Source organism: Festucalex cinctus, chromosome 16 (genome assembly GCF_051991245.1).
Source record: "Festucalex cinctus isolate MCC-2025b chromosome 16, RoL_Fcin_1.0, whole genome shotgun sequence".
Classification (NCBI taxonomy): Eukaryota; Metazoa; Chordata; class Actinopteri; order Syngnathiformes; family Syngnathidae; genus Festucalex; species Festucalex cinctus.
Genome location: NC_135426.1, coordinates 24,598,385 through 24,614,846, shown reverse-complemented (window position 1 = coordinate 24,614,846; position 16,462 = coordinate 24,598,385). Strand labels below are relative to the sequence as shown.

The following is a 16,462-nucleotide window of genomic DNA, read 5'->3' as shown; positions in this document are numbered from 1 at the left end:
TTTTGTTTAGTAGTTTTCTAATATCTGCATTGATCTTTGTGGACCACAAGTAATTACACTACATGCTTTTATATTACCGTCTATATTAATATCTCATTTTGTACTTTTTTTTTTTTTTTTTTTTTTTTTTCATGCACAGATTTTTGCAAAAATAAACAATGTTGTCAACCCCACAAATCAAACCTCGTGATTTGTTTTTCAGATGGACGTCATGGAGGCCTTTCCACAAATCTCCAGCATCAATTTGGAAACACTGAAGATGACACCCAGATTTGTTTGATTTCAACTGAGCACCTATAAGTAAAGCATTTTTTTTTTTTTTTTTTCATTTTTGGACTGATAAAGGAATTGGTAAAAATACCATTGAACATTTTGTGGTGAGAATACTGCTGATTGCTCGAGACACAATCAAATTCTGCTGCTGTCTGTGTGAAGCAAGACCCGATTGACAGCTGTCACATTCACATTTTTTTTGTTTTTTTTGTTAGGGTTCCAAGAGTATTATCTCCCGTTTGGTGAGCTATTTATGTTTCCCATGTTGTACCTTGTGTGGGCAAAGCATTTATTTGTTTAGCTTGTCATTTTACTGGCTATAAGTTCTAAGTTTATAATCATTCCTATTTACCATAAGTTTGTATTTCACAATATCAATTTTCGTTGCCTGAGAGCAAATGCTATATGTGATATGTGTTTTCTAGTCAATTTATAGTTTTATAAATGCAGTTTATGTAATGGTATTTTTCTTTCTTGTGTAGTTAGTAAAGTTAGCAAAGTAAAAAAAAAAAAAAAAACGTCTTACGTAATGTGTCTATCACTCAAGCGTCATTAAAAATAGTTGTTTGTTTTGTTTGTTTGTTTTTAATTTGATTAAGTAAGTAAGAGGTAAAAACAAATACTTGGGCGTTTCCCCCCTTTCCAGTCACAGCTTCGAGTGAGGCTGTGAAAAAAAAAAACCCGAACATGTGCCCAGATTATTTTAATTTATTTTCCCAAAGGTTGTACAGGTTTGAAATAAGAAACATGGATATTTCCCTTTATTATATGGTGCTGCAGTGCTTAGATTTTTAATTTTAACGCCAACTGAATGCTGGCGTTAAAATTGAATGAACGTATACCTTATTTGCAGAATGTACTAATTTCCATTTATAATTGTAACATTATGACGACAATCCAGGAAGTGTAAGCGCTCCTGCGGGAAAAAAAAAAAAAAGTTAATGATTATCAAGTAATTCAACTGAGAGGCAAAGATGCGCGTGCCCGCGGGGGGCGGAGACAACAGCGAGACCGCGCACGCGCACTGCAATAGCACGTTACGTCCGCTGTGGATGCAGTTGGGCTTACGTGCATGTTGTGAAGGGATTCAAGTCGCTCTCACAACGACACGTCAAAGGTGCTCATTGTACATTTGTTGGCAGCTAACGTAGTTTTTAGAGTCTTTTTTTATTTCGTTCGTCTTTTCACGAACACAAAAACGCCAGAATGTTGTGGACAGCAAGCCAAGTCTTCAGGAAATTCTCCTCTTCTTCTGTGAGTAAACCATTTGAACTGATTTTGCTGTATGAATACGAAGTTGCCATCGTTGACTGATGGGATTATACTTTTGTCGGAGCAAGTTTACATTTTTCCTCCCCATGAATACGTCTTCATTCACACGCGCTGTCATTACAGTACACACAGTGCAAAACGTTGAGGAGTTGCATCAGCACTGCTTTTTTTTTTTTTTTTTTTTTTTTTTTAAATCTGGATGGTCAAGATGCGACCGTGCAGGACTTCTAGACAACATTAGACATCGTGTAATCACTGACTTTCAGAAGATCTGTTTTAACGACGACTTCTTTCATTTCAAATTTCACTGAAATTGCGACGTAACTGTGAATGGTGGCGATTAACAATTTGCAACATGATACCGGCTGCCTCGTGCACTTGACAGGGCCAACTCCAAAGAATCTACACGGGAAACTCGAGCCCCTTTTCCCCCCTTACACGTGTCTTGGACAAATGGGGAGGGTGGAGGCGTCATCGTCATTCAGCCAGTAGCTTTTCTCGGCTCTGCTTCTGGCCAATGGCAAATGCTTCTGATAAGTCGACCTGACGACAAAACTGGAAATGTGGAAGGCAAACGTCTTGCTTCTTGGAAATACAGTGTTGGCAACCAGTGGAACTGAGTGACATTCAAACAGCATTCCTCACTTTAAAACCTATTGAGAGAGAGAAAAAAAAAAAAAAGTATATGCACCATTATGCACAAGACAGGGACTTGATCCTGATATTTATGGAACAACCCAAAGAAATGTTCCTTATGGGGGTCACACAGGAGACAAAATATGCTCAAACTTACACATGCAAAATGATTTGGTACTCAGTAATTTCTTTGTCCCTGTCATTCCAGAATCACTACCAGAATAAGCTCAAACTAGCCATAATTGGCCAGAGTTTGTTTGGCAAGGAGGTGTACAGCAACCTGAGGAAGCAAGGTCACAAGGTGGTGGGCGTGTTCACTGTACCTGACAAAGATGGCAAAGCTGACCCCCTTGGTAAGTAAGAACAACAGTTGTTTACATGAAGGAACATTTTTCAAACTCATTCACTGCCTTTGACAAGTATACTTGTCAATTGTATTTTTTAGAGCGGTGCTAAATGGGGGCGAATCTGAGCATGCTCCACTGTAAATATCAAACTTGGAAACAACTTTACTGATGCCCAACCACCGGTAGATGACATCATAGCCCCATTTTATAGGAAATAAACACAGTTTCAGAGTCCATGGGAGAAATGGCTGTATTTTGGCAAACCGACATTTTTCTGCTGTCAATTATAAAAGAACGGGACGGGACAAAAAGTAGGGAGTCTATTCTGTTATTTGGTAGATTCGGTTTATATATAATTATTGAATGGAATATCACGTGAGTATTGGAAATGTAAAAATTTTCCATAATGACTGGCAGTGAATGAGTTAAGAATGACATCGCCATCGCAGGGTTGGAATCGGTGGACACGCTTGTATCTTTTTACACTATTCTGTGTGCTCATGTCACGTGAAGGATTTTGCGCTCCATTTTTAGAGCTACTGGCGCGCTGTGGTCACGTCGTGCCGACACTGACCAAGCTGCGATTACACGACTTTCACTCAAATGTTTGTAAAGGCAAGATAAGCATGGAAAAGGCGTCCACTGGCTGACGATTGCGGTTTTTGAGGAGTAGCCACATTTCAGCACCCCAAAATTCAGTGAATGATGATGGGAAAGCCGATCTCTTTCTTCCGTTGCCGTTTCCAGCGCTGGCAGCAGAGAACGATGGCACGCCAGTGTTCAAGTTCCCGCGGTGGCGAGTCAAAGGAAAGCCCATCCCGGAAGTGGTCGAGGCCTACATGGCGGTGAATGCGGAGATCAACGTGATGCCGTTCTGCTCTCAGTTTATCCCCATGAACATCATTGATTATCCCAAGCACGGCTCCATCATTTACCACCCGTCCATCCTCCCCCTGCACAGAGGAGCCTCAGCCATCAACTGGTAAGGAGGATTGGCTGTTTCATGACAACTCTTATCCTATGGAGGACCGAATCTGCCAAAATTCACAATCAATAAATGACTACAATTGGAAATAAAAAAAATCTCATTTGAAAATTATATCTAAAAAAATACATAGAAATGGAAAGAAATCCGTTTATTTATTTAGTCATTTATTTATTTGGAATTTTGGCAGTTTTGGGCCGTCCTGCCAAATCGAAATGTTCTTCAAATGTGGGGGCGGTCCTAAGCACGTCTTGGGGTGGACTCCGCCCATTGCAAACTGCAGCTCCATGACCAAGGAAGTCGAGAGCTCCAGCAATGGCCGACGATCGTGTCCACTGTCTGCTTGCTCTCACTTGTTGTTTAACAACTCAAGTCGCAAGTTGAGGTGACGGCGGACACAACAGAAAGATAAATGACTAAATAAATAGATCAATGAATGACTAAAAGTGAAAATTCAAATGGAATTATTTCCATTTATATTTATTTTTTTAGATGTAATTTTCAAAATTATTTTATTTTCATTTTTATTTTCACTTTGTCATTTATTCATTTCACATTTTGGCAGTTCTGGTGCTCCATATATAATCCACCATTATTATTATTGTTAGTTTGATTTAAAACACAAAAAAACATCTGATTTTGTTTTTGTTGCTAAGTTAGTACAGTACAGTGAAATAGAGGCAAAATGTTTTTGTTTTTTTTCATATTGCTTTAACTCACTAACTCAAAATATCACTTTCATGCCATCGAACTGGTGCTTGCAAACAAAACAAACTTTCCAAAATGAAAGGAAGGCGTCAAAGAAGGTGGACATCTTGAAAATTCCATTTTCTCGAATGTTTGTTTTGTTTCTTCCGTTTTTGTATTTGTCACCGCGTCATCAGGTCCTTGATCCACGGTGATAAGAAAGCTGGCTTCACAATATTTTGGGCCGATGATGGTCTGGACACGGGACCAATCCTGCTGCAGCGGGCGTGCGCTGTCGAACCCAATGACACCGTGGACACGCTCTACAACCGGTTCCTTTTCCCAGAAGGCATCAAGGCAATGGTAACCGTTGAACGCTCATTTTGGTCAAAACCCTGATTTCCAAATGCACATTATATTTTGAAGCAGGTTTTGATTTAGGCCAGTGCCCACACACTATATGGGAAAGTGAACAGACACTCCTTACTAAGCTAGCAATAGTTTAATCGTGGAAGCAAATGACAACACACCAAACAAACGATGATGTCATACCATGAAACTAACAGTTGCACTTCTCACACTTGTCGTTAATGCGCAACTTCAAGTGGAAAAGGTTTGGAAAGTTTGCGGTCTGCTGACCAGGGGACTGTAAAAAGAGTTGAGCGCTGACATGTGGCGTTTGGAAAAGGTTTTAATCGCAATTGTGACATCAGTGGACACTCATTAACTCAAGGCTCAAATTCTGCGACGTTTAAGCAAACAAATAACTGAAAGTGGCGGCAATAAAAAAAAAAAACTGGTTAAGAAACTCAGGGTCATGTCCATGGATTCCTGAAATTGAGCAATAATTAACTGCAACAAAAAAAAACACCCAAGCATTTAAGGTGATATCTATATTTATATCAAAATAGTAACAAAACTACAGCAATGTCATTTGTACTGTAGTGTATTTTTAAAGCACATTTTTCTTGAAAACTTGGCCAGACTCCATTTGAAAGTTGTGGTTGCCTTTTTTTTTTATGAAAGCCAAAACATTGAATGAGTAGTCTCAAAATGGAATCTGTCAATTGGCTATCTACGCAAACTTGTGCAGAAATAAAACCCATTTCCACCTATAATGAACAAATAATTGTCATTTGCTGGTGCCCTCTCCAAGATGGTTGCCAAGATTGATTTCAGCCTACCCGGAACCCTGAAAAAACATTCATGGTCTAGAAAATGGATGAATGCTTACATGTTGTTTTTGTCATTAATGACATTGCGTTTTTCCGCTGCAGGTTGAGTCAGTGCAGCTTGTTGCGGACGGAAAGGCCCCGCGAATTCCGCAGCCGGACGAGGGTGCAAGCTATGAAGGCATTCAGAAGAAATCCAATGCCAAGGTGAGGAAGCTCTTAGCGGCTGGAATGCAAACAAACTATCAACACAATCCCTTCCTGAAGGCTGTAAACAGAATGGACGTGCTCCTGGGCTAGAACCGTGAGATAGTCCAGTGATGCATCTCTCAGTGCAGAGGTCATGAGTTCAAATCCTTAGCAGGGGAATTCGGGGCGCTTGCCTCAATTTCTGATGTTCTTTTAGTCCTCTGTAATGTGAAAGAGCAGTGTTATGTAAATTGTTTTCAAAATATAGTTATTGTTATCAACTTATTTGCTCACAGAAACATATCAACTTGTTCTATTTTAAATATTGCCATGGTCCCAAAAACGTATTTATCCGTTTTTGTTTGTTTGTTTTTAAACGCTAGAGCATCAAAAAGGCTTTGATGCAGCCTCTGACCTGAAGAGGTCGCTTAAAGCAATGGTAGTTATTACAACAACAAAAAAAACGTCCAACAGGTGGCAGCAGAGTATAAGAGATCAACCAGGGCCGTGTTGCAACAAGCTCTTTTCATCGAGTGTTTTCAACAGGTTTGAGAATAATGATGAAACTTAGCTATGCTAATTGCTGCAAAATGGAAACAGATACAAATATACTTTTTTTTCTCATGAAAGAAGAGACTCTAATCTTCCTTTTGGTAGGTTCCACGTTTTTATAGCAACAGAACACGATATTCTGTGGGCCTTGCAAAATCAGTCAAAACCCAGTAAAACAACCAGGAACGAACTTCACTTCAGTGAAAATGGCTGCGAGTTGCCAAAAAAAAAGTAATTTGCTTGGTTGTGAAATTACTTCTTTATAAATATAATTAGTTACCTGGAAAAGTTTTTTTTTTTTCTTTTTTGAAAAACCTTGTAATATATCAAGGAATTTAGATTTGTGAATAAGTTTCAGGGGTCATTGACAGAGTAAAACAGTGAAATTGGTACTTTATTTACTGCAACTGAACTTCATGACCAAAAGTTTCAAAAGCGAGTGCTGTAAAGTCGAGACTACTTTAAATTTAAAACCTTGAAAGTGGATAAGAATCAATGATATTTTTAGCTGTTGTGGAAGTTCTGCATGTTGACTTTTTTTTTTTTCCCCCCATCAGGTGAATCTCGCTCAGCCAGCTGAGGCAATTCACAACTGGATACGCGGCCATGACAAAATTCCCGGTGCCTGGACCGTTATTGATGGCAAGGTGCGTTTCTTGGAACACACAAACTCGCGCGCAGTTAATGAGAGACATTGACGAACATGCCTGTTCGTAAGAATAAAGATAAAAAAGTACAAATTTGTCTTCTCTCCAGCCCGTGACGCTATTTGGTTCATCGATGTTGCAAGGTTCAGTTCCGGCTGGCCAGCCGCTGGACATCGAAGGAGCATCCAGCCAAAGCCTGGTCACAAAAAACGGGCTTGTCCTCCGTGGAAGTGATGGAAAAGCAGTGAGTGCTTACACGATGAAGAATCTTTCAGAATGAACTCCAGACTGTCATTAACTCTTTTACTGCCACAAAAAAAAACAATGCCAGCGGATTTCGAGCATTTTAACTCATTTTTCGAAGCAGACAGAATATTGTGGGGTTTTTTTTGGCTACATAAATAACATTTTCTCGACAACAGTGACGTTGATATTAATATTTTTTGTTTAGTGACGCGCCGTCAAATTAGGTTTAATGTTACAGAGCCTTTGATCATTCGCGTCAGCCTTGAAAACGTTCGATTTCATCAGCTTGCGTCATGTTTCGTTGTAATTCGCAGCTCTAGTTAGGGCCCGAGCAGCTACCGCTGCCATCTGCTGGCCATTGTTAGTGGGTGTTTTGGATTTCACGACTCATTGACCCGGCTGCGCTGCACTTGGACGTTGCACTGACCACTGATATATTGAAAAAAAATCATAATAAAAAATTTACGTTTATGGCGGCAGACATCGTGATTTTATTAAACGTTATTAAACGTTTTTGGCGGTCAAAGAGTTAATGGTCTGGCGTTCTTACCTCTGTATCGAATTGGACTTTACTGTTGCTGGCTGAGAGTGTTACGGTAGTACTACGTATAGCATATATTATTTAGGTTATTTTCATTTTAGTTTAACTGTCATTTATCCAGCCATGTGCCAAGCTACAGACAGCAGAGTAAAACAAAGCAAAAATAACAACTACATAAATGACAAACTGTACAACGTGATAAAGAATTGATGCTTGTGTATTTATTTAACAGGTTCTCGTGAAGAATCTGCAGTTTGATGATGGAAAAATGATCGCTGCTTCAAAGTACTTTTCCACGGGTGAAACTCAAAGTGTGGAATTAACTGACGACGAGAAAGAAGTCGTCAAGGAGATGAGGGCAAGTTAAAGTTTGTTTTCTGCAAACCAATGTTTGCTCTGCTTCTTGATGTTGTTTTCCAACATTTTGCCCACTAATGTTGCATATCTGAATGAGGTGGCCGTTTTCTGTTTTCTGTTTTGCTTCCAGAATATCTGGAAGGGAATTCTCAGCAACGTCGCAGTCATCGAGGACACGACAGACTTTTTCAAGTCCGGAGCTGCTTCCATGGATGTGGTCAGGTAAGGAGACAAGCGCAATAAGATGGACACCGCTCTTCATGAAAGAAAACAACACAACAGTTACTGAAATAACCTGAAACTGGAAGAAAAAAAAAATCCTGGTCGTAACAATTTTTTTCAAGTACCGATAATTATCCAAAGAAAATCATTCATTGCATTTGAGTTGTGGTACAACAATCATTGAGAAAAAAAGCCTTATGAAACAGAATAATAATACTAATAATATGAATAACAACATATCCCATATTCCGATATATGTGTCCAGGTTGGTGGAGGAGGTAAAGCAGCGAGCTGGCGTCGTCCTGCAGAATGAGGACATTTACATGGCAACCACCTTCCAGGACTTCATCCAGATGTTTGTCCGTAAAATGAGAGGGGAGGAAGAGGAGGAGGAACTTGTCATTGACCATGTAAGGCAGCATATTTCTTACACGTGGGATTTCTTGAAGTCCATAATAATAATAATAATGTGGTCAAAAGAGCACTCGCCGCTGTGTCAGATTGGAATTTGACATTTTGGTTTCTTGCCCGGTTGAGAGTTTTGGATCATGTGATGTTTGTCAACTGTGGGCCTGTGGAAGCCTTTCCGAGTGAGGGCGATACAAATAATAGTAATTTGACTTCAAAGGGACGTCACCTCAAACGTTTTCTTCACAATATGTTCGATGCACCCCCCCACTTCTAAATGCTGATTAATATTGTGTGTATGGAATATGAATTAAGCAGAAAAATCCACCCGTTTTTATTTATCTCAGGGCGCGGCCATTTTGTCTGTTTGTGTTGTCGACAGAAAATGACGTCAACTTCATTTTAACCTGTGACGCATGAATGATATTTATTTTTAATCAAATTCAGTCATTATACGCCACAATTACCAAATTAGCATAATGTCAAGAAATAAGATTTTTTTTTTTTTAGTTGTTTAAATGTATACATTGACATATTTTAAATATTTTAAAATAACTAATTTAATAAGTTTAGTTTCATCCGAAAGAAACTCGCATAATTAGTGTTTCAAAGAATTTTATTTGTCTTAATACATTTTACGTTTAAACATTTTCTTATTTTGTATACAAAAACAAATGGTCATCATAATCATGATTTCAATTATTACGCAAATAATTTTTAGTAATATTTTCTTCATAATGGAGCCCTAATTTATCCATGATTTCCAATAGCTGAATAAATGTGGGTGTATTCCACACACAGTTGACAGTTTATGTGTTGGCTTTATGATTGATATTACAGTACTGACTGATTCTACCAGGTAACGAAGGACGTTAACAACATGACGGTGAAAATGCCGTACCAGTGTTTCATCAATGGCGCTTTCGTGGATGCTGAAAATGGCAAAACGTACGATACCGTTAACCCCACTGATGGTTCGGTAAGCCAGCTGAGATTCACAGAAACGACATCCGTCTTTTGACCCCAAAGGATTTCATGGACTATTTGTGCTCATTGCAATTTTCACCAGGCCATCTGTAAAGTGTCTTATTCTTCCGTGGGGGATGTGGACCAGGCGGTGGCAGCGGCTAAACAAGCATTTGATGGTGGGCCCTGGGGCAAGATGAACCCGAGAGACAGAGGAAATCTACTTTACAAGTCAGTTGATGATTGCCTCCATTTATTTGACCTTTCAAGAACAAAATGGAACGTCTTCCTATTATTATAGACTAGCAGACTTGATGGAGCAACACCAAGAGGAGTTGGCCACGATCGAGGCCATCGACTCGGGAGCTGTGTACACGCTGGCCCTGAAGACTCACGTGGGCATGTCCATCCAGACCTTTCGCTACTTTGCTGGCTGGTGCGACAAGATTCAGGTAAAATGATTTAGTTGTTGTCACAGATGCCAGAGGACGAGCAACGTAACAAGTGGCTACCATCTTTTTTTACACGTAACGAGTACTTTCATGGAATACAGGCAGTTCTGGACGTAAAGTGCCCAAGTGCCGGACCAACAGACTAAACTTTACTGTACTTTAATTTATTTAATTCAATCTCCGGTGTAATAACCTTATTTATTGATTGATTGAATTTTTATTTTTTATTTTATTTTTCTTCTTCTTCTTCTTCTTCTTCTTCATAATAATAACAATAACAATTATTATTATTATTATTATTATTATTATTATTAATTAAATCTGTGGTGTAATAACCTTATTTATTGATTGATTGAATTTTTCTTTTTATTATTATTATTATTATTATTATTATTATTAATTCAATCTGTGGTGTAATAACCTTATTTATTGATTGATTGAATTTTTCTTTTTATCATTATTATTATTATTATTATTATTAATTCAATCTGTGGTGTAATAACCTTATTTATTGATTGATTGAATTTTTCTTTTTATCATTATTATTATTATTATTATTATTAATTCAATCTCTGGTGTAATAACCTTATTTATTGATTGATTGAATTTTTCTTTTTTCTTTTATTTTTTTTCTTCTTCATAATAATAATAATAATAATAATACTAATAATTCAATCTCTGGTGTAATAACCTTATTTCTGATTGATTGAATTTTTATTTTTATCATTATTATTATTATTATTAATTCAATCTCTGGCGTAATAACCGTATTTATTTATTGATTGATTGAATTTGTTTTTTGTTTTTTTATTTTATTATCTGTTCTCATTGCTGCTGGACATGTCAATTTCCCACGGGGAGCCATCCCAAAGGGATCAATAAAGTCAAGTCTAAGTCTAAAGTGAAGAAATATCGTCTGCACAAAAAAAAAAAAAAAAAAAAAAAAAAATCAACTTTCAAATCCCAGCGACGTTTGACTTGATCCCAAATCTGCAAGTATACTTTTGCAAATGCTCGACTAATACACTCCTGTGTGCAGGGCAAGACGATTCCCATTAACCAGGCCAGGCCCAACCACAACCTCACCTTTACCAAAAGAGAACCAATCGGGTAAGTTTGATGACGTGTTCCATAAATTTCATCGTGTTTCTTGTTCTTGTTGAGTAATGGCAATTTTTTTTTCTGTATCAGCGTTTGTGCTATTGTCATCCCTTGGAACTACCCCCTCATGATGTTGGCATGGAAAAGTGCTGCCTGCCTTGCAGCTGGTAACACGCTTGTTCTTAAACCTGCACAGGTGATCATACACAGTATTAATACTATTAACTCATTTCACTCGCAGCCATTTTCACATTTCGCAATCCCGTTCGCTCCCGGCTGTTTTACTGGATTTTGACTGACTTTGCAAGGCCCGCAGAATATTGTGTTCTATTGCTATAAAAGCATGGAACCAACCAAAAGAAAGATTCAAGTCTCTTCTTTCATCAGGAAAAAAAAAGTATGTTTCTATCTGTTTCTGTTTTGCAGCAATTAGCATTAGAAGAGAGCTAAGTTTCATCAGTAATTGAGCTTTTTTTTTCTACATGGCCTTAGTTGATCTCCTTTGTTCTGCTGCCACCTGCTGGCCGTTTGTGCAATAACTACCATTTCTGCAACCGTTCTTTGCTGTTGAGAGGCTGCATCAAAGCCTTCTGTATGCTCTAGCATAAAAAACAAACAAACGTATAAATACGTCTTTGGGACACTTAAAACCTTAAAAAAAACGTATTTGCACGTTATTGGGAGCAAATGAGTTAAGAATGTACTAATACAAAGTCTCTGAAAGGGTAATTCAAGTGTCAATTTCTAATGTCATGAATGTCTCGTATACGCAGGTAACACCATTAACTGCATTAAAATTTGCCGAGTTGTCAGTAAAAGCTGGTATTCCAAAAGGAGTTATCAACATATTGCCAGGCTCAGGTAACAGATACTTCACAAAATGTATAATATCTTTTACCTGTTTTTGGATTTTGAATCGAAGAAATGGTTCTTCTCTAGGAGGAGTTGTGGGACAGCGTTTGGCCGATCACCCGGATATCCGGAAACTGGGTTTCACTGGTTCGACGCCCATTGGCAAACAAATCATGAAAAGGTGCGACTTCATAAAGGAAGAAATATGCTGCCCATTACTGTCACTTGATGTTTGAGCGTTGTACTTTCTCTGCTTGAAGTTGTGCACTCAGTAATCTAAAGAAAGTTTCTCTGGAGCTGGGAGGGAAGTCTCCTCTCATCATCTTTAACGATTGCGACATCGACAAGGCTGTTCGCATGGTGAGAGATTTGATGTATTTTATTTTTTTTTTAAGATTACTGTAGTCCTTTATTTGTAAAGCTATAACTGGATTTTTTTTGTTTAAGCATTTGTTAGTGTTTAATTTAAAGAATTGGCTAATACGCTTCCCTCCAAAGGCTATTGGACCAATTTTTATTTTTTTTTATTTTTGCTGAAGACATCAGGTGTCATTTTTTTATTGCACAAGTAGTATTTGAAAGACTTTTTTTTTTTTTTTTTTTTATGAGAATAAAAGTATAGATCCACTACAACCAGAGTGAATCAGAGAAGACATCTCAAAAGAACGTTACCATTTTTATGGATGCATGTTTTAAAGTCCCTGTCCTTGTAAAAAAAAATAATAATAAATAAATAAATAAAAAAGTTTCAAGGGCTTTCTCAATTCATCTGTTATTTTATTTATTTTTTATCTCCTCTTAGGGTATGAGCTCTGTATATTTCAACAAAGGGGAAAACTGCATTGCTGCTGGGCGCCTTTTTGTGGAGGAGTCGATTCATGATGAATTCATCAGCCGTGTGGTGAGTTTTTGTCAAACAACCAGGTAGGCTGGGGTCTGCATGCCTGTATTGTGCCAGCGACTTTTTCGTGTAAGTGTATGTTCGATAATGTGCGATATAAAAAACGAAGCGGAGTGAAAACATAACTTCCTCTCTGGGATTAAAATCCGCACATCCAAAAGAATGAGCCGTTAAAGTTAAACTGTGTATTTCTTCCCTCTTATAAATAAGGTAGCGGAGTTAAAGAAAATGAAGGTCGGGGACCCGCTGGATCGATCCACAGACCACGGTCCTCAGAATCACAAAGCACACTTGGACAAGCTGCTGGAGTACTGCGACGTCGGAATAAAGGAAGGAGCCACGTTGGTGTACGGCGGCAAACAAGTGGACCGGCCAGGTAGAGCAAAAAAAAACAAACACCCGTGATACCAAACTATGATTTTTTGGGGGGGAAATGTAAATTCTATAATGGATAAGAGAAAAATATTGTACAATGATCCCTGTGTTGACAGTTACCAAATCCTGTTTTTCCCAAAACAATAACTTTTAATTTATCTGTCAATATATATCAATAAATATGGCCAAAGATCCTTTGCTTTCTGTATATGTTAAAGTCGTGCTGTCACATTAATAATTGTCACATGACTCATGTATTAACGCAGATCAATCGCACTATTAATTTTGCCAACCAATTATCCTTTAGTTTGACAGCGGATGGTTACGTTAAAGGTAGCACAGGTTGTGTTTGAGCAATAAACATAACTGCATGCATTAAAGTTACATTTTTAATAAATGGTTGCATATGACATTCACAATATTTGATCATGTCAAACTACTGGGGTCATTTTAAATTATCTAAGTAATTGATTAAAAAAAAAAGAGCGTGCAGTGGATCAAAAAAAGTTGATAAAAAGCCTTTTTAATTAAGTGATTAATTTTAATTAATCAAAATTCTATAATTCGATTAATCTGATAAAAAAAAATAATCGTTTGATAGCTCTGGTTAAAAGCAAAATTGAAGAGGATTGACACAAAGTTGCGTTGAAATGAGGCAGTCGCTTCTGTTTTCAATTTGCTTTTAAATTTACAGTAGTTATGTACCGCCACCAAGAGGCCAAAAGTGGAATTACATTATTGCCAAAACAAGATTTATTTGAGTTATGTTTAGTTTTTTTTCCTTGTTTTCCCTGTAAAATGTTTCAGTCTTTTAGATGTATGACTGCATTGCATAAAATGTGAAACACTTTATGAGTCCTCTCGGTTTCACACATTCAGTTTTGTGTAACTTTTTTTTTTCTGTGCTAACATACAAACTTTTTTTATTTTATTTTTTATTTTTTCCCCCCCAAACAGGTTTCTTCATGGAGCCCACTGTGTTCACTGATGTGGAGGACCACATGTTCATTGCCAAAGAGGAATCCTTTGGACCTGTCATGGTTGTGTCCAAATTTAAAGACGGGTCAGTAATCACAACACTCTCTTGCTCGCGTCAAAAACGTGTTCTCACGTACACGTAACGGACAAATTGCAGGGACGTTGACGGCGTGCTCGAGCGAGCCAACGACACCGAGTACGGCTTGGCTTCAGGTGTGTTTACCCGCGACATCAACAAAGCCATGTACGTGAGTGAACACTTGGAAGCCGGAACAGTATTCATCAACACCTATAACAAGACTGATGTTGCTTCACCTTTCGGAGGCTTCAAGCAGTCTGGCTTTGGGAAAGACCTTGGTAAGAGAATTGACTCGTTATTAGTTTCAACTCTCCTGTCGTCCATCTTCCTGTTTGTTTGGTCAAGGCACATCAATTTCATTTGAATAGCACCGATTCACAATACAAGTTATCTGGAGACCATTGACTAGGTCAGTGCTTCTCAATTATTTTCTGTCATGCCCCCCCGAGCAAGAAGAAAACATCTCACCCCCCCCCCACGCGACTATAAATAGTATCATTTGTCTATAAAATTGTTATGAGCACACCTGTGCATAACACTGTATCCGTATAAGAGAATAAAAAAGAGAAATATGGAGCAACTTACAACAAAGAACAGCTTTATTAACTGTAACAGAAAAGATTTAAAGTGCACGTGAAATTCAAAAATAAAATGAAATCCTTCATTAAACTATAAACATTTTTTTTGACTGACCACGTCAAACCATATGATACGGAAAAATAAAATTACGTAAAATCAATAAATAATAATGCATTCAAACTGATCACCAACATTAACTCAGGAGCACAATATTAAAAAAAAAAAAAAAAAAAAAAAACAACGTCAACCTGCAAAACAAAAATATAAAATAATTTGTGATGATTTTTTTTTTTTTTTTTTTTTTTTTTGCTGTGTGCAAAGTGGAGCATGCTCAGTGCAAACAAAACCCCGACAGCCCTACACCAATGAGTGAATGCTCCCTGCGCACACTCGGCCAATAATGAGAGCGCCACTGCCCCCTAATGTAGTGGAGGTGCAATTGCACTTTATTCTAGGACAGTAAAAAAATAAAATAAAAAAAAATAAAAATAAAAAAGCATGTTCCCCGAGGTCAAACACCCCCCCCTTTGATGGAGCCTCGTGCCCCACTATTTGAGAAGCACTGGACTAGGTCAATAACTCAAGACAAAACCAGATTTTTTATTGGGTGGCTTTGTTTTCACAGGAGAGGATGCTCTCATGGAATACCTCAAGACCAAAGCGGTGACGGTGGAATATTGAGGCACTTTTTAACAGAATGTCAAGCACAACTTAATCAGAAGGAACTTAAAGCTCCGTTAAGACAGCTATAGTGCAATTCAGAATCATTTCTGCCGAGCGTATCGTCATTCGATCAAAACCATGTCATCCAATTACGATGGTTTTCCGTTTCGTCGTGTTTTAACCTATTTGTATTAGACTCGTGGCTTTTTCAGAATGGCAGCCCTAAATCTCATTTTTGTAATCTCCAACTTGTTTTATTTTTCTTGATTTTATTAGGTCTGAAAAACAAAAAATCTGATTTGAGCAAGCGTGATTCCAAACCACAGTGGGATGTGGTTTAAAATTTGATACGGATCAGATTTTTGCAAGAGTACATATGTGCAATATATGACAATGTGTATTTAAGAAAGTGAATCCTGCTGCACATTCATTTGAGGAAATGGTGCTCAGAGCAGTGCATAAGTCTTAGTGTGAGTGTGAGTGAGTGAGAGTGAGTGAGTGTGTGGAATCGCAACCTGACAAGCGTAGACAAACGCTTATGCTGCTGCAAAAGTTACGTTCCAATAAACAGTTCAGACGAGATAAGTCTCCATTGTAATCTTTTTAGTGTATTTTTTTTTTCACAGCGCAAAAATGTAAAAATAAGTGAAAGACGACAGACGCGTGCAGTAACGTGCCTTATAAATAAACCCACGTCTGTAAAAGGTTTAGATCAGAAGAAAGCCTTTGATTACACTCTGATGAAGACTTTCAGTTCACCTGAAAATTGTATTACTATGATCAGATAGGTTAAATCATATGTTTACAAAAATTAAAATGTTCTTCTGGCAGCTTTGAAATGGAGAGGTGTGAAGGAGCAATATTGCCCCCTCAGGGCTGGCTGTAAATTTTAGTAAGTATAAATACCCGGAAATATAAATAATATAATATATATAATATAATATATATGGAAATATAAAAATTAAACAAGAAATAAGATGTA

At 37.7% G+C, this 16,462-nt stretch overlaps 1 protein-coding gene across 1 annotated transcript; it reads left to right on the top strand.

Annotated features, from left to right (window-relative positions):
• Positions 1-1,308: 1,308 nt before the first annotated feature.
• Positions 1,309-16,065, top strand: aldh1l2 (aldehyde dehydrogenase 1 family, member L2). The gene is made up of 23 exons (XM_077499458.1): positions 1,309-1,527; positions 2,390-2,534; positions 3,276-3,510; positions 4,398-4,563; positions 5,478-5,579; positions 6,671-6,760; positions 6,870-7,004; positions 7,780-7,905; positions 8,035-8,126; positions 8,392-8,536; positions 9,394-9,513; positions 9,604-9,731; positions 9,802-9,952; positions 10,992-11,062; positions 11,144-11,249; positions 11,827-11,914; positions 11,993-12,086; positions 12,166-12,265; positions 12,708-12,806; positions 13,017-13,182; positions 14,139-14,244; positions 14,317-14,516; positions 15,443-16,065. The coding sequence occupies exons 1-23, from the start codon at positions 1,480-1,482 to the stop codon at positions 15,496-15,498; spliced, it is 2,769 nt and encodes a 922-aa protein (XP_077355584.1). The 5' UTR covers positions 1,309-1,479; the 3' UTR covers positions 15,499-16,065.
• The last annotated feature ends 397 nt before the right edge of the window (positions 16,066-16,462 follow it).